The sequence below is a fragment of the Vipera ursinii genome (assembly GCF_947247035.1).
Source record: "Vipera ursinii genome assembly, chromosome: 3".
In the NCBI taxonomy this organism is placed as follows: domain Eukaryota; kingdom Metazoa; phylum Chordata; class Lepidosauria; order Squamata; family Viperidae; genus Vipera; species Vipera ursinii.
The window spans coordinates 178,501,089-178,520,119 of NC_139516.1; the positions used below are offsets into that span (position 1 = coordinate 178,501,089).

The 19,031-nt window shown below is 38.3% G+C and overlaps 1 protein-coding gene across 1 annotated transcript in view; it reads left to right on the forward strand.

Annotated features, from left to right (window-relative positions):
- Window positions 1–18,642, forward strand: part of LOC310638961 (uncharacterized protein C8orf34 homolog) — a gene marked incomplete at its 3' end in the record, with an annotated part of 92,737 nt that extends 74,095 nt beyond the window's left edge. The window contains exons 12-14 of the mRNA XM_083360322.1: window positions 9,370–9,863; window positions 15,728–15,821; window positions 18,578–18,642. Of these exons, the coding sequence (XP_083216448.1) occupies window positions 9,370–9,863; window positions 15,728–15,821; window positions 18,578–18,642 (653 nt within the window). The remainder of the gene's footprint in view (window positions 1–9,369; window positions 9,864–15,727; window positions 15,822–18,577) is intronic.
- Between the last annotated feature and the right edge of the window lie 389 nt (window positions 18,643–19,031).

Here is a 19,031-nt window from a genome sequence, read left to right on the forward strand (position 1 = left end):
CCCGTTGCTCGTAACGCGGTGGTGGCGGTGGTGGGTTCCTGGATCCGCGGCGGTCCGACGTTTTTCCCCTCCTCGGCTGCCGGTGCTCCATCCTGCGCTGTAGGGCTTCCCCATCGGTGAAGTCTACTGACTCTCCGCTGTCGCTGAAGGTTGCGCTTTCCTGGTAGACGGTCGCGGGGGTCTCTGGGGTCGTGTTCGTCGGCTTCTTCTTGTGGCTGTGTTCATATGCCATGATTTCCCTGGTCAGCTCTGCCAGGTTCATGTCGGGTTTGGACGTCAGTTTCTTCTGTAGCTTCTCGTCCCTCAGACCGATCACCACCTGGTCTCTGATGCGGTCTTCCAGGTCGGGGAAGGAGCAGTTCCGCGCGGCGTGTCTGACCCCGGCAATGAATTCGTTGGCGGGCTCGTCCTGCCGTTGTTTCTTTTGTGCGAATTGCACCCGCCAGTACAGTTCTGAACGCGCTGGCATGTAGTACTTGTTCAGCTGGTCCACCAGGTCAGCGTAGGAGACTTCCGTGATGGGCACTGGGCTGAACAGCCCGACGGCTGCGTCGTACACCGGGGGCCCGCTGATGTACAGCAGAGCGGCGGCCTTTGCTCGGTCGTCAGTGATTTTACTGACGAGGAGAAATCCCTCGACTTGGCCGAGGTGTGATTGCCATCTCTCGGGATGGCGGGTATCAAACTCCCTCACACGGCCGAAGTTTGCCATGTCGTCCGGTCCTGGGTTGCTCCGATGGAAGTTAAACTTCCGTGACAGCTCTTGCCGGGAACTCTCTTCCTCGGCCGTGACTTCAGCTCCGGAGCGATCCCACCTTCGTCGCCAGTGAAGTAGCCGAAGGACCACTCGGGACGACAGGCTAGTCCAACAACAGATTTATTAAGAGCAAGGCAAACATAGAATAACTTGTCCGGCTTTTATAGCCGGCAGCTGGTAGCGAGGACCAATCAGCGGTGTTCATTTTGGCGCCCTGTCAGGCAGGGACCAATCCGCGTCGTCTTTTGTTGACAGCTCCGGCTTCCGCGAGTCTTGGTGTTTTGACAGCCGCGAGCTGTCAGTGGTTGCGCCTGCGCTGTACGGTGGGTGCTTTGACAGCTCAGGCTTCTCCGTAGTCCGGCGTTTGACAGCCGCGAGCTGTCAGTGGTGGCGCCTGCGTGGTGCGAGGAACTTTGACAGCTGTCAAAGTTCCCGCGTGTATTTCTGTCAGGCGGTTTTACTTTATATACTAGGCGATGCCTTCTTATTTGTACTGTTAACATATATATACATTGACTAAAGGAATGTTTACATATATAATACACACAGCCTCTTCATTGTTAAAAAGGTTGCTATATAATATTCTCTTACATGTACAGTACTTCCTCCCATTCAGTGTCATTGACATGAGCTTTGTAAAAGCAATGAATGGGCCAAATACATGCTTTGATAAGTATTTAAAGACACTGTTCTTTTGGAAATACTTCCTTTTTCATTTGTGAAAGTTGATGTTCAAAATCAGAATACATTCAATGCTAAATAAATGTTTTGTACTAAAATTGTTAAATTAACTGTGGAGAAATGATTTAAATGTTTTACTTATCAGCAGAACCAATCAGGTTTGGCAGATAACTGAAGCTGTGCCATATTTATAATGGTTATTGAAACTAACTGAAACATAAATACTGCATTTTTTCCAACATACCATCTCTCCTTCATTGCAGATAAGTCATGAACCAAGCCATTTGCAAAAACACAGGTTAATTTAATTGAAAGAGGAATTATTGCACATTTGGTTTAACTTATAACATCCATGTTATCTTTCTTAAACCAAATTTTAACAGGTATTTTACAAATTTCAAGTGATGTATGTTTAAAATGGGGTTATTTTTTAAACTAAACTTCAAGGAAAATTATTAAAACTGCTAACATAAAAATAACTCATTTGAAAATAACTTGAATGAAGTCTTCAGATTATTTCAAGATTAAGACATACTGTAATATGAAGTACATATTCTTATTGAATAAAAGACATTTTAATGGTGTCTTCTTCTATAACAGTATGTAAGAGGACTATGCATCATTCAAAAATGATTCAGACTAATTATTTTGGACCTCACATGTTCACAGACTCTTTCTGTTCAACAAAGCATGTTGTTTCATGTTTCAATATGGAAGAAAAAAAGGCACAACTACTTTAAGAATCACTTTACCTTGAGATGCTAAACACTTCTAAATGATTTTGAAGTGTATACAGCCCTAGTGTACAGTAATTTTGTTAACCTTATTTATATAACCAAATGTTGACTTGATCAGACACCCCTTTGGGATCTTATTAAGTTCATTAATAATGCTATTCAAATGTAATTTGAAAAAAAATGTTTTAAAATAATAGGCATTAACCAGAGAGAACCAGTGGTTAAGACACTAAGCTGGAAAGCAGGAGACTGTGAATTCTAGCCCCACTTTAGCCATGAAAGCCATCTGGATGACCTTGGGCCAGACTACTCTCAGCCCAACTCACCTTACAGAGTTGATATTGTGAGGAAAATAGGAGGATGATATGTTTGTTGTTTTGATTTATTGGTAAAAATAATAAAGGTGGGATATAAATAAGTAATTAAATAAAAAATAAATAATAGACAGCGGCAGTAATGCTTGTTGCAAAATCCATACCTAAGGTTGCCTCTAGTTTCCTACTATATTCTATAGTTACTGAATTGGAAAAAGCTTGAAAATCATCAAGCCCAACTTTCTCCCCAGAGTATGACCTATTCACCCACCTAATGCCTGCACAGCAAGCCTTGGATTTTTTCTAGTGTTACCTCTAAAATCAGAATTCCCTCTGGAATGATGTAGAACAGGGGTGTCAAACTCAATTTCATTGAGGGCCGCATCAGCATTGTGGTTGCCCTCAAGGGGCCGGGTGGGTATGGCCTGGGTGGGCGTGGCCTACTGGGTGGGCGTGGCTAGAGTGTGTATGGCCTACTGGGTGGGCGTGGCCAGCTCTACATCGTTCGCATCAAGGGTGCCTATGGGGGCCTGGGCAGGAGTGGGACAGATCTGTGGGTCTCTGGCAGAAGGAGGGTCTCTGGGCCAGGGCCAAGGCAGTGGGGGCTGTTCCCTCACTGTTTCCAGGATGGCTTTGCGGGCCACATGAAACCACTTCGCGGGTCGGATCCGGCCCCCGGGCCTTGTGTTTGACATGTCTGATGTAGAATCACTTCAACCTGAGAGGTTACATTTGAAGAGAGAATTTTGAAAATTTACATTGCCAAACTGGGAGCATATTTCTGCTTGTATAAGCCACATTGAGAACAAGACATTAAATAGATGAATGGAGGAGATGGTGATTCAAGCTGGGCTATTGTCTCCTCTGCATGTTGAACCAAGATGTCCATATATAGATAGTTCTATGGAATGTTATTTCTCCTGGTCATGATTATTGTTTGTATGAAAATACAAAGAAAGGCTATTTGGTCAACAAGTGGAAATTGGAGTCTGTGCTTCCAGTTTTGTGCAGTAGCGGAGCAGCCGAGGGATAGCGGCTGATTTTTGCCTCCTAGGGGATCCTAAATGGGCCTGAAGCTGCCCTGTAGAGGCAACAAGGAAGGAAGTCCCGCCGATTGTGGAGAGACGGCAGTTGATCCAATTGGTTTGGTAAAAGCCCTCTAGAAATCAGCAGTAGAAAGGCTAGCATAATTTCAGAGTTTAGCCCAAGCTACAAGCAGCTGAAGTCCAAAAGCACTACTTTAAGCTGACTGTAAACAGCGGGTAAGAACAGTGATTTCTGTCTTCTACTTGAAAATTGATTTCCTGGGAAAACAAAAACAAAAACTTCAAGCAAAAAGTCTCCGAAAGTGAGAAGGGGGGGATCTTTGCCCCATCCTCCTACAGAGGGAATAGAAATATACTGAAATAAAATGAATATACTTAATTTGGATAAGTTTGAAATCTATAGAATTTGTTAAGATTTTCCTTTTAAATCATGAAAATAGAAGTAAACAATTGTCTATTACTGACTGGTGCTGACATCTAGTGGTGGATGAAAATATACAACAGCAGTTGCTTTATTACAGGGAGTGGCAAAGCCCAGGAAAAGATAACTTGGTTTTGTTGACCTTCAAAGTCTTAATAACAGAGAACAGCTGTGACAAAAAAGAAAAAAAACATTTTAGGCTATCTACAAAGTGAGAATTATAAACTCTAAAAAAAAAAGAATTGACCTTTCTGGATTACAAATACCAACTCAACTATGATTCTAAAGCTGTTTGCAGAGAAAGGAAAACCCTGATTTTTAGCTATCATTGAAAACCAGAAATCTGCAGAAAGAATATACCAAGAAAAAACAAATACTTTCCAGAAGGAGATCTATGCTATGTTGCAACTAATCCAAACAACAATGATATCAAACCACAAAAAAATTTGAAAATATAAATGAACACATCTCCAATTTAACTTTACAAGACAAAAATTCTCAGAAAATAAAAACAGAGAGTGAGCAGAAACAACAGACAACTAAATATGAGACAGAGGAGAGATTTCAAGATGGAACTTAACAATAGAAGAAAGTATGATTTACCTCAGTTGGAAAAAAACTTATAGGAAATACTGGACATGGAAAAGGTAACCTATACCCTAAGACAGGGGTCGGCAACCTCGGCTCTTTTATGACTCGTGGACTTCAACTCCTAGAATTCCTGAGCCAGCTATGCTGGCTCAGGAATTCTGGGAGTTGAGGTCCACGAGTCATAAAAAAGCCGAGGTTGCCGACCCCTGCCCTAAGATTACAAAATAAGTTTGAGGACAAGAAAAAGATATGACAAAATGGATTCTTCCAGGAGAACTACGAGAACTTGAGAGAGAGAAAATGATCAATAAAATCAAGAAAGAAAGGAAATGATTCTCAATGAATACAAAGGGGCAAAAAACCATCTTACCTGTTTTGCCTTTTGTACCCTGCAACAACACTTTTCAGATTATGGAAAGATTCTTTGATTCAGCAAAGCATATTGATCAGGAAAGATGTTTGGCAAAAAAAAGAGGCTAAAGTGAGAATTAAGAAATTAGATGATGGGATTTACCAGAGGGAATATTTAAAAATTAAACATCTGTTTGAATATGGTTAAAGAAATAGAAAGATTTTGGATATAAATGAAGATTAGTTTAAAAGGGATGAACCCCTCAAGTAACACTATTTTTTCTTTCTTTTTTCCTTTGTGTTTTGTTTTTTATACGTAAGTGTAACTAATTTGGAGAAAATCTTAACCAGTAAGAATGCTTTGAATATTGTGGGGAAAACAAATTTAATTAAGAATTCTATAAACAGGATCTATGATGAGGAAATTAGAAAAGCTTTATATTGATGTGGTTATTATTTGGAGAAACATAAGAAAAATGTCTATATTTAATTGTCATTTATTCAAATAAAAACTATATTAATTTAAGGTTGGCAAAAGAAAATATTATTGGAAGAAGAGAAAATCAAGCAAAGCCATTATGTGGACTATATAATTATAGGAATTAATTGTTTTGATTGTTTTTAAAATACTAACCCAGACAACATGCTGTTTACCAAATATAAATGTGATTATGTTAAAAATCAACAATTTTTTAAAAAAAAGCAAATTGGAGTCTGGCTAGCTGGCAATAACCTTCATTATATCTACATTAAGTGTGAAATTAAATCTGAGGATTCAATGCTCCTAGAATTACTTTGGATGCCATAAAGATAAAAAGATGTAATATAAAGTGAAACATTAAATAAAGTATAAGGCAGAGGGTTGGAGCTGAAATATCAAATAGCATATCAATGATATGGGAACAACTCCTTCATAAATCTGCTTGTGATTAAAGGAAGGAAAAGAGCATAAATGGATTTGACATAGCAAGTAAAGAAAGTCTGAATATTGACCAGGTAATAATATCCCAACCTGTGATTCTAGGAACCAGCTGTTCTTCCAAGATCCTTTATCTGCAGCTTGTAGTTTAATAGAATGCATTGAAGGCTGGCAAGCTTTGAATAATCAAATATCTGGGGCAAATATCTGAAAATTATAAGTAATTGAGAATAAAAGACCCATTTAATAAGGTTATTCCAATTTGAGAGCAGAATAAGAGTTAATTTCTATAAAAATAACTTATATGCTATTCTTTGTGTGCATGTTTATTCTAGAAGTTTTCTTAGTAGTCTACATATGCAAACTGATTATCAGAATGCAGCAATTTATATTATTTGAGGCAGTCACTATGGAATTACAATCTTATTACTTGTCAGATTATCAGATAGCCATTAAAATATGAAAAGTTTGCTTATTAACAATTTTCTGTTTCATGAATAATTTTGAGTAGAAGCAGTGGTGGGATTCAAATATGTGAACAAAGGGTTTTCTGTGTGGATGCCACTTCTGGAAGTCCATTCTGAGCCTGGGCAACAAAAAATTAGCTACCAGTTCTGCTGAACTGGTGCAAACTGTCTGAATCCCACCACTGAGGAGAAGTATGAACTAGGACAGATTTTTGTTAAGAACCAGACTGGGTAAACGTACAGGAGGGAATGGAATCATATAGAGAAATAAATGCAGAGCTTTTGGTGCTGCAACTCATTTTGATTATAAAAGGGGAGTGATAATGTGTTTATGTATGGCTATGTATGTGCACATATATGTTTATATAGCTGATGATAACAGACATATTTGGCCTTGCCATATTTCAAAATATGTTCAACCTTCCTATTATTTAGTATGCAATTTCTGGGAAAACATATAAAGATAAGAGAAATGTTATTTACTGGGTACAGGCTAAAAATAACCAAAAACATAACAAGGATATTGATAGTATTTTGAAATTTTCATATAGTCATTTCTTTCATTTTGGAATTAATATCTATAAATGTCATCTTTTGGGAGTTCAGTAAAAAATTGATGAAAAAGTCGATGAACACTTTTGTGAGTTCAATAAAAAGTTGATGAAATTCAAAGTTCATATGAACTTCTGGCTTATTTTAATATAATCTAAACATATAGATCCAAAACTGAGGAGGGGAAATAATTACGTTAACTGTTCATAAATATATATATATATATCAACCTTTAAATAGTTTATGAGTTTGTCATGAAGGCTATTTTTACTTCTGGAAGGAAAGTCTGAGAAAAATGCTGTGAATAATAATAGACGTACTTTGGGGAAATAATGAAGAAGGATCAGGCATTCCCAAAATGGCTGATCTTGTAAATGTAATGAAGGTCATGGACACACTTTGAATATATAATATACCTCTTCCTGGCACCTCTTCAAAAAGGACAATAATTTACTGGCATGGGCTGATTGATTAGAGAGAATGAGAAATCAAAAAGATATGTAAGCCTCTTGTCTCGCATTAAATGTATCAAAGACCTGCAAATATTCATGGTTAGAAAAGTACAGGAAACATTCAAGATCCAGCAGGGCTAAGAATGGAAAACTTTCTCTCTCATACTCTAACATATTTCATAATCATAATCTTATCATAATAGTAAAGTTGGAAGGGACCTTGGAGGTCATTTAGTCCAACCCCCTGCTCAGGCAGGAAACCCTATACCATTTCAGACAAATGGCTGTCCAGTCTCTTCTTAAAAACTTCCAGTGTTGGAGCATTCACAGCTTCTGGAGGCAGGTTGTTCCACTGGTTAATTGTTCTAACTGTCAGGAAGTTTCTTCTTAGTTCTAGGTGCTTCTCTTCTTGATTAGTTTCCATCCATTGCTTTTTTTCCTGCCTTCGGGTGCTTTGGAGAATAGCTTGACTCCCTCTTCTTTGTGGCAGCCCCTGAGATATTGGAACACTGCTATCATGTTCCCCCTCATACTTCTCTTCATTAAACTAAGGTAAAGGTAAAGGTTCCCCCGCACATGCGTGCTAGTCGTTTCCAACTCTAGGGGCTGGTGTTCATCTCCGTTTCAAAGCCAAAGAGCCAGCACTTGTCCGAGGACGTCTCCATGGTCATGTGGCTGGCATGACTAGACACCAAAAGCACACAGAACGCTGTTACCTTCCCACCGTAGTGGTCCCTATTTTTCTACTTGCATTTTTATGTGCTTTCGAACTGCTAGGTTGGCAGAAGCTGGGATGAGTAACAGGCGCTCACTCTGTTACACGGCACTCAGGATTCGACCTGCCAAACTGCCGACCATTTGATTGACAATCTCAGCATCCTAACCAACTGAGCCACCATGTCCCTTTACCTTCATTAAACCTTTACCTTCATTAAACTAGACATACCTAATTCCAGCAGCCATTCCTTATATGTCCAGTCCCCTAATCATCTTTGTTCCTCTTCTCTGTACTCTTTTCAGAGTCTCAACATCTTTTTTTACATCGTGGTGAACAAAACTGGATGCAGTATTCCAAGTGTGGCCTTACCAAGGCATTGTAAAGTGGTATTAGCACTTCACGTGATCTTGATTCTATCCCTCTGTTAATGCAGCCTAGCACTATGTTGGCTTTTTTGGCAGCTGCAGAAAACTGCTGGCTCATATTTCAGTGATTGTCCACTAGGACTCCCAGATCTCTCTCACAATTACTACTATTGAGCAAGGTACCCCCTATACTATACCTGTACATTTTTTTCTTGCCTAAATGTACAACTGTACTTTTCCCATCATTGAATTTCATTTTGTTAGATAGCGCCCAGTGTTCAAGTCTGTCCAGATCCTCCTGTATATTAAGCCTGTCTTCTGGAATGTTGGCTATTCTTGCCAGCTTGGTGTCGTCTGCAAATTTGATGAGTTCCCCATCTATCCCCTCATCCAAATCGTTGATGAAGATGTTGAAGAGCATTGGGCCCAGAACAGAGCCCTGGGCACCCCACTACACACTTCCCTCCATGTAGATGCGGTTCCATTGAGGACACGCTGAGTACGGCCAGTCAGCTAGCTACGAATCCATCTAGTGGTGATGGTGTCTAACCCACATTTTTCTATCTTATCAAGTAGTAGTTTGTGATCTACTTTATCAAATGCCTTACTGAAGTCCAAGTAAATTATATCCACAGCATTACTCTGATCCACTGATTTTGTCACTTGGTCAAAGAATGCAATAAGATTTGTCATGTATTGAAAACAAAGCAGATACTTTTTTCTCTTTTCCAAATGTGATTTTCTGTGGATTTCCAAAACACCAAAACATTCAGTTCATTTTAGTGGGAATCTCATCATAGATGCTCCCAGAAGAAGTCCACTCTTCATAAGAGTGATGCTTCAAAAGGCATTCAAATTTTTCCAGTTGAAAATGACTTAGTAGTATAGCCTATTAACAGTTTGCTTGGGTTAGAATGAAGCTGATTATATTATATTAATTATAAAGTTTTTCTTATTTTTTTTCTTCCATTATAATGCCAAATTTTTGTAATATGCAGACATTGCAAAGGACCTAGCACTGTGGGAAGAAGGAAGATTATCAAGAAATACCAGTGGGCAATCAACTCATGTAATTCCACTAGATCACCAAGGAAATTTTAAAATAACCCTTAGCCAAGATTCAGGACCAGTTCAGAGTGGAAAAGATATTCAGCTCCAGCTTCAGAGAAACAAATCACCACCATTATCCAGCAACAATAGCCTGCTAGTCTCCACTGTTACAAACAGTAGACCTCAGTCTTCCAATACACAGCCCAGCAGATCTTCTGGGCTGCCAACTCCACTAAACAGATCTGCAACCCCAAATACTTTGTTACAAAGACCTGTTTCCCCTAACAACCAAGGAAACAAAGAAGGAACTATTAGTATGCAAAGAAGCCAGTCTTTAATATCAAAGAATCAACTTGGAAGGACCATCACCAGTCCTACAGGGCATCTTGAAACAACTGGAGTTACTCTAGGAAATATTACTCAAAGAAGCAGTATGTCTGAAGTAAGTTTTTTTTAAAAAGAATTAGAATACTGTAACACAGCTTCACTTTATTTCTGTATTAGCCTTATAATTATTCTCTAATGCACTTATCAAACTTTAAGATTAATTAAAATATTAGTTAGATGAAAAGAAATTCATTATTTGTATCTGTTATTTAATGCTTCTTGCTGGTAACACTTTAATTGCTCCCAAGATTCTGTGCATGCATGTATGTACACAAACACACATACATACATTGCACATAGCATGCCATTTATGCATGCGTATTCGTTTATACATTTATTTTCCTTTTCAGTGTTTGGCTTGAAAATGAAACATATTGGCTGAATGCTTTGTTTTTTAAAAATATATTTTTAAAAATATTGGCCTTTGGTCATCAAAAGAAGTCAGTATGCCTTCTCCTTTCTTTGTCATCATAGACTCTTGTGGCACAGTGATTTACAAGTGAGAAGGTTTTTGGCAATCTAGGGGCTGTGTCCACCAACAACCAAGATCTACCTCTTAGCTCCTCCTATTCATTTGCTGACTTAATGCTAAACTAAGGACTGTAGTTGAATCATGGAACAGGTTAGATCTCATGGAGGAAAGATACCCTAAGCAGCCTTTAATTCTTTTGTGCTTTAGTTAGCAATTTTAGCCTCCAATTTTGTATTTTACCATGCATACTAACCTGTGATATAAAAAGTACATAGCGCTTGAACAATACAATTCAGAACAGTTTTTATCATTTATTTTTCTTGTTTTCCCAAATTAGAGGCCTCTAGTGCACAGTTTTCCATGCCCTATTTCTAATAGATGAAATGCTTTAAAACTTTTATTTTCTTTATGGAAGAAACCACATTATAAACATTTTTAAGGCAGGGATACATGAAGAATTTGGCAAAGACTTGCCTGTCAGCTGTAAAGTTCTTTTTGTAAAAAGTCCAAGGTTTTAGTTTTGCTATCCTGTCTGAAAGAATTATAAGTTGTCTGATGATCTGAGTGCTTGTACACATACCCTCAGCTCTGTTGGCATGGAAAATGTATAGCAAACTTGCAGGTGTGTTACATTACTAGCTTAGTTCAAATTCAAACCAAGCAGTATAACATGGATAAATGTTTTTGTTATTGCTACGTTCTGTGTAAACTAATGATTTAAATTCTTTTCTACATGCAAATATACACATTTAATCTTTAGTCTTCAAATATTTCTCTAATTGCAAGTGGGACAGATACATCTATACATCATAGCATTACTGTTTCCTCCTTTCTTTTATGAAGTGTAGATTCTTCATGCTTCACTTCAGACCATTATTCTTTGGAGTCTGTGATAGGTCTTAGCACCTGTATACTGGTAGTCCTCAATCTACAACCATTCATTTAGCAACTATTTGAAGTTACAAGGGCACTGGAAAAATGACTTATAACTGTCACTTTTTCCAGTGCCATTGTAACTTATGACTTATGCTTAGACACAATCATTGTGATAGCCCACGTGATCAAAATTAGAGTGCTTGGCAACTCTCATTACCTAGAACAGTTGCAGTGTTCCAACATAAAATGATCACTAATTCCGACCTTCCCCACCAGCTTCCAATGAACAAAGCCAATGGGGTGAATTAGGGTTTGCTTAATGACCACGTGATTCACTTCAAATCAAGACATTCGCTTAACAACTTTGGCCAAAAAAATTCATGAAATGAGGCATGACTCTCTTAAACAACCACCTTGCTTACTAATGGAAACTCTGGCTCCAGTTGTGCTTGTGAGTTCAGGACTTAGGTGTATTGGGTTGGCAAGAAAAGAAAACATCCAGACAACAAGCTTTTGTTTTCTAGTTTGCTATGTTTTACTACTAACATTGAAAGAGATTCTAAGGTTTTTTGTTTGAACATTGGTTTCTTTGTTTTAATATCCATTTTTTTCCTTCAAGGGCATAGGGAAAATTAAAGCTAACCTGTAGAAAGAAACATCATGAATATGTCTCAGGACATTGCAAATACCTTTCAGTTGGGAGGTTGCAAGTTACTCTCTGGATTGCAAATCAAGGCTTGCATAGACTGGTGCGAGAATCTTTGGAGTAAAATTGGGCTTTGGAAGGGAAGGAAACGAGAGAGCAATTGGGCCATTCAGAGATCCAACTTGAATGATTAAGAATGACAATGGCAACAGCTTGATGGACATCTGCTTAGAAAAACCCCTGTTTATTGCTTTAGTACTGTATAATGATATCCATTCAGTTATATCCAAATCTATGGTCCAGCTCTCTCCACATTTTCCAATATTGTATGAGTTCTTTCAGTTGTTTTATGCTCTGGCTGGTGTCAGCTTTGCTAGCCTGTAGCCATCTTCTTTCTTAGTGGCCTTGTTTCCTTTTACTGCGGACCATTCCAAGGATAACTGCCTTTTTCAGTGAGTTTGATCTCATAATTTGTTTGTCTGTCACCTTTGCTGTCAAAAGAATGTGCAGGAGCCTTCTCCAGCACCACAGCTCAAACAAGTTACTTTTTTTTCTGTCTAGCTTTTTCATAGTCCAGGTTTACACACAATTCAATTCATAAATTCAAAAGAATCAATAGGAATCTAAAAGTATGATTGATTGGATTTTTTTAAAGATGAAAAATAGAGTGTATAAGTGAAGGACGGATGGATGATGAGAGTTTCACCAACTAGGTGAATGGTGAATAGATATAAAGAAAGAGAATATAGAAGCTACTTGGAACTGAGTGAAAGGAATTATGTATAGAATATCACAATGTATATTTATTTATTTATTTTAATTCCATTTATATCCCGCCCTTCTCCGAAGACTCAGGGCGGCTTACAAGCTTAGTAGTTATGCTGATAAGTATAAAATACTATGAATGATCAAATGAAAAAGACTATGGGTGAGAAAAACACATATAAAAATGCTGTGAAAATGAAAATGAGAAGCATATAATGTGTGTAGAACTTAGTCTAGATGTAATATTATTAAATAATATTATTTAATATTATTTCTCTGAAATTGCTGCACATTCTCTGAAAAGTCTTTGCCTTGTTGGTTACCCAAAGAAGTGCTTTATAAATCTAAGATATTCATTTTTATTTTCATAGATAAATTCTGTTTAATAAAAAGAACTCACTGCATAATTACAGCACTCCAAACAATATAGAACCAGTGTCTGGGAGATCATCCTCCTATGAATTCTGAATTAAATTTGCAACAGGGCCCCACAGTATGAAATAATGTCCTCCCTGTTCAATTAGCAGTTTTAAAATGTGGGCTATTGGCCTGAAAGAAATCTGGATTCTATTATAACTTACAGCTGTTCAATGTATATCAACATTCATTTGTTTGCTACTTTTCTACACAGAGTTGACCTGTCAATGTGTCAGCTTTGTTAGGGATGTCATAAAGATTAAAGAAAGAGTAGAAGGTTAACCATATGAGTTTTACTGGATTAATTAAATTTGCATAAATTTACATATCCTGCATTGCTTCCAATATACAGAATGCATTTCCCACATCCACTCAATATTTAGGAAATTTGTAGTGATCCATCTCTTTTGCCAGGCTTTTAATTGATGTTGATATTGTATAGCATTTTTAAATTTCTGTATTTTGTTTTTGGTTTGAAATTTTAGCAGCTGCCCTCAAATTTCTGCTTGAGTTGAAAGGTGGATATAAATAAAATAATAATATGGTTAAATCCAAAAAGTCCTAGATATTCAAAAGAATTTCCGTGAGGTCTCTTGCTAAGTCTCCTTACAGAATTGTAGCCCTCTACTTTCTCTGAGGTGATGATAGAAGATCTTGCTTTGGTGGTGACAATAACATACTCCTATTTTGTTCTGAAGTTGGGTCATTCAAGACCTGAGGCTTGGACCAGCACTCAGCTTCCACACTAATATGTAACTAAAGTATTTTTGAGCATTTTCATTCAGCAAGAACAAAAAAGCACCAGATTCTTCCTTTTACTGATTCACTCAGTTAAAAAATTGCTTTTACTCTTGGTGTAATTTGGGGTAAAGATATTAAGTTAAGGCATCCCAGAAGCAGGAAGGAGAGGCTGAATTACTGATTTTACTGCAAGTTTTATAATTTGCTCCTTGTTGCATGCTGTTTTGAGAGCTTATATAACCAGAAAGATGGGGTAGAAGTTAAAAAATAAAGTAATAAATACTTTTTTTAAAAAAAAGGCACTTTAAAAAATTAGCATAATTACTTGCATTAGTTATGCAGCCCAGGGCCTTCCTGTAGCACAGACATGTCAAACACAAGGCCCGGGGACCGGATCCGGCCTGTGAAGTGGTTTCATGTGGCCTGTGAAGCTATCCTGGAAACACTGAGGGAACAGCCCCCGCTACCTTGCCTCCGGCCCAGGCTGGCCGGGAGCCAATGTACAGTTTCGTGGTAGCCATCTATGCTGAAATGCATTCAGTCTTAGCTCCACAAGGCCATATGGAAACAGCGAGGGACCAGCCCCTGCTGCATCAGCCCCACCCCCTGGACGCGCGCTGGGGAGGTATCACCCTTTGTGATGAATGAAGAAATGCACCATTGCCTGGAAGTGGCCAGCACATGGCCCTGCCTACTTCGGGCCGGCTAGGGGCTGGGCAGTGTTGCGCTTCTCTTCAGATTCATGCCACCCAGCTCAGCCTCTCGGCACTGTGAGGAGAGCACCCTGCTGCCTGGCAAAACTGGGTAGGCTGGGGCCTGGGCAGCATTGCACAGGTAACATCAACTCTCGTGCTGCTCATGGCATCCCCTCCCCCAGAGCCCACCAAGCCGGATATGTGAAGTAGGCAAGGGTCATGTGCTGTTTTTCTCCCTCCTTCATCTCAAATATTTTCCTACCACTCTTAGGAAGGAAGGAAGGAAGGAAAGAAGGAAGGAAAGAAGGAAGGAAGGAGAGGGAGGGTCTGAGGGAAGTCCTGCCTTAGTCCTTCCCTGCTGCCCTTTCACCATCCCCTTGCCCCCTCCTCCTGGCATATCCTGGGGGGTCTCCCATCCTTTTGCTAAGGAAGCTTTGGATATAAAGCCACGTCTCCTCACATGGAGAGGGAGTGGGCCTCCCTCTTGACTTTGCCCTCGTACCCATCGTGAGCAACCTAGCTAAGGAGAGTAAGCACAGCAGCAGCAGTCTTGAGGAGGAGGTAAGTGCTGCTGGCCACCCCCTTGGGGAAGTGCGGCTGGGCTTAGTGCCGCGAGTGCTTGAGGGCTGGGCTGGGCATTTGACCTCCATGCCACCATCCAGCCCTCCCCCGCATGGCCTGAGAGGAAAAGTGAGGCTCCTCCAGTGGACCATGCCTTGACACTTGCCCCGGTGCCATCTCCTTCTGCCAGAGACCCTCAGATCTGTCCCACTCCTGCCCAGGCCCCCATAGATACCCTTGACGTGAATGATGTAGAGCTGGCCATGCTCACCCAGTAGGCCACATGCACTCCAGCCACGCCCACCCAATAGGCCGTGCCTACCCTGGCCACACCCACCCATGCCTACCCTGGCCACACCCACCCATCCCCCTGAGGGCAACCGCAATGCTGATGCGGCCCTCAATGAAATTGAGTTTGACACCCCTTTCAGTTGGATTTCCATTGCTGTGTTCCATAAATAATCTTGTAGGTTACGTAGCTGTGATATGCAGTCAGTTCAGCATCTGTTTTGTGAGACTAGAAATAGCTTTTAGACAATTCTTAATTAGTTCTTAAGCAATTCTACTGATTAATATATGTTTTACACATCCACAGAATTTTCCTTGTCTCTTCCTGAAAAATCCTTGAAATAGAGGAAGAAGATTACCAGATTAATCAGGAGTATCTGTAATTGTTTTTAATTAAAGAATCAATTCAATTAATTGCAAACCTAATTTCTGTCCTGACTGAATTATTTTTGTGGCAGGATGACTTCCTACAACAACTTCAGCTTGCTCACCAGCCATGGATTTTGCCAGCTGATACTGAAAGTGAAGAAGCAGAAGCAAATAGAGATAAATGTGAGTGATTAGTATCAGATTCATTGCTAATGAAATAATTTTAGTTGTGTACCCTTGTTGGCTTGTAACATGTAACAGAATATTTGTGTTTGTTATTTATTTATGGAAATAAATGTCTAGTTTTCTGGTTGGGAGGTCAGCCTATAAGTTTGAGAATGACCTAAAGTTGCCTAAACTGCATCATTTGTTCTCTGTGCCACAAACTCAGACTAACCTCTTTTTAACAAAAGTGTCACATATTTACAAAACAGGAATAAAAACTACATAGTGACAAAAGCTTTTGATGAACACATTTGATAAAACATAATAGATGATTCAAACAATATTTGAAACATATATGAGTTCAGTTTAATATTAGCAGATTTAATTCTAATTGACAAATAATTCACTACCTCCTGTAACAAAATGGTGATATTTTTTATTTGTCTGAACAGTTTGTTAGTGCAGAGACATAATTCATAAACTTGGGTGTATGGTTCTGCTGCTGGAAAACATAACAGAAAACATACCTTTATGTAATACAGTTTAGACAAGCAGCATGTGCTAATTGATCTTGATGTATTTTTATTTATTTATTTATTTTATTAGATTTATATACCACCCTTTCCCGAAGGACTCAGGGCGGTTTACAGGGCATTTTAAAATCACACCAATATAAAATACAAAGTTAAAAGACAATTAAAAGATTAAATTATCACTGAAAATAAAACCCCAGTTAAAATTCTCAGTTAAAATTCTCAGCCTGGGTCAGAGAGCTCAAAGAGCCAAGTCTTCAGGTCCCGGCGGAATGAACATAGGTCAGGGGCAGTCCTGAGCTCCACGGGCAGCTGGTTCCAGAGGGCAGGTGCACCCACAGAAAAGGCCCTCCCCCTGGGTGTTATCCACCGGCAATCTTTTACCGGCGGCACCCTGAGAAGACCCTCCCTCTGCGAGCGCACTGGATGAAGGGAACTTGATGCTGGCAGCAGGTGTTCCCTCAACTATCCCGGACCCAAGCCATGTAAAGAGGCTACAATAAATTATACATGGTGATAATAGTAAACCTAAATAAGGTAGGTGGGAATAGGAATTATTCTGACAATAGTATTTGTTAAAAAAAATCACAATAGCTTATGATATGAAAGAAAGACAAATGTGTGATTTTCTAAGCTGTTTTAGATTTTATGGCTATGAAGGAACATGGTGTCCATGCCAGAGAGATCAGAGCTACAATTCTTTTTAGTTGTATCACATTTTCATTAGCTTCATGTGACATCAGAAACTAGATCATAGTTTATTGTTTCCAAGCTTTAGGTACTGCTCAAAGTAAATGTATCTTTATTGATTTAACAACTTTCCAAATAGGAAGAACATAAGAAAAAATATTTGAACAGTAGACAATTTGTCTTGGTTAGAAATAACCATTAGGGCCATTTGTTTGGTTCTATATCTTTTTGTTCTTGAGTATTATTGGTTTTATTTAATTATTTCTTTTTTCCTCATTTTTGTAATGTGGTGCTGTGATTTTATTTTATTTTATTTTTTTAAGGAGCCATTGCTCCTTCTTGCCTCAATATATACAATCTACTACCATGGAATTCCTTTTCGGTCCAAGAGAACATACCAAATAGATTTTCATATTTTTCTTAGAATTACAAGTTTATGCTGGTATATGCTTTTATCATTTAATGAAAAATTTTAATTGCTTTATCAGAAACATTTGGATAAAATTTAGGCAATAAAAATAAGAATATACAGTAAGGAAAGTAGAGTTTTACAGTAAATATTTGCATTTTAGAAATGCCTAATTTTGTTCCCATTGCTATTTCAGATCAACCCACTGGATGATAAATAGAAAATCTGTTTCTTGCTGTCATGAACAAAACAATCTGTTTATTGTAGCTTGAAGGCAGAGAGTGGCAAAACCTCCTTAACTGAAATAATAGCTACTTTCTTCCAAAACCTTTAAGGTTGCAGTAGTTTGAATCTTGATTTTAGTCCATATATCAATTTTCATAGTAGACTTTTTATTTATTTAATTGGAGGTCACTCAAAATAGGTGGTTCATTGAAGGAGAACAAACATTGTTTGATCTGAGCAATATTGTACTTTGGGTGATATCTGAGCATGGTAAATTGGGTAAAAGAATAAGCCTTTTAAAAATAATTATATGGCTAATAGCAGCCATCTGCTTTTGGAATGTAGTCACTGTGGCCAAACTTACAACTGAAGGACAAGTCTTGGAAAATGGAGGCTGCCAATATCCAGGTGTTGAAATGTTTGTAATACAGAGAGTCGGGGAAACTCCTGTCAGACTTTCTATGGCAAATTCCTTGTAAACACTGCAATTGAAGGTCTTACCCATATACAAAAAATGCTAAGGAAAGTTAATAAATAAGACACAAATCTGCATAGGCATTATATATGTGATTTAGTGTTGATAGGAATTAAATTTCATAATGTACAGTTGAGAACAGAAGAGCAATAGAATTAATCTTCTCAATAACAGGTGTTTTTTTAACTCAACTTTTAATCAATTGAATTCAGCTAATAGTGCATTCTTCAATTTTAGGATATTTCAACACAAGTATAAAGCTATTATGAACATGGAAAAGATTATAGCAAGTAAAATAGTTTTTTTTTAAAAAAAATTAAAAAGATGCTATAGTAGCCACAAGACTCTAGATTCTGTTTAAATTATTTGTCTGCCCACATGAAATACTTCATATTGTTAGAAAACTTTAATTGGTTACTATTAAATTCTTAAATCCCCATAGACCCTGCTGAAGAATTTTCCATTTCTGAATGGACACTGAATGGCGTTGAAAGTTGTAGATTATGACTTTCCCTTAAGGCAGAATGTTCTCCTCCCGAGAAATCATATTGGTTTGTTTATGCTGTTAATTACACTGTAAATCGGCAAAATTGAGCTGATTGCTGGATGGACGGATGGACAGACAGATGGAAGGATAAATAAATAAATTGAATGAATGAATGAATGGAAGCAGAATTAAAAGCACAAAATATACATGGTGTTTTATTAGGACAGAGACTAACCAACTCATGTGGAAGCTATCCAGTTTGATGTAGGACTGATTTCTAAATCAGTATTCAACTAGAGGGACAACATATGTATATGTGTATTTATTTTTTTTCTAATGCACATTTAAAATATTTTGTCTAATTTTGTGTTGTTCTTGTAAAATTTCTGGTTGTTTTCTTTTTTGGAAG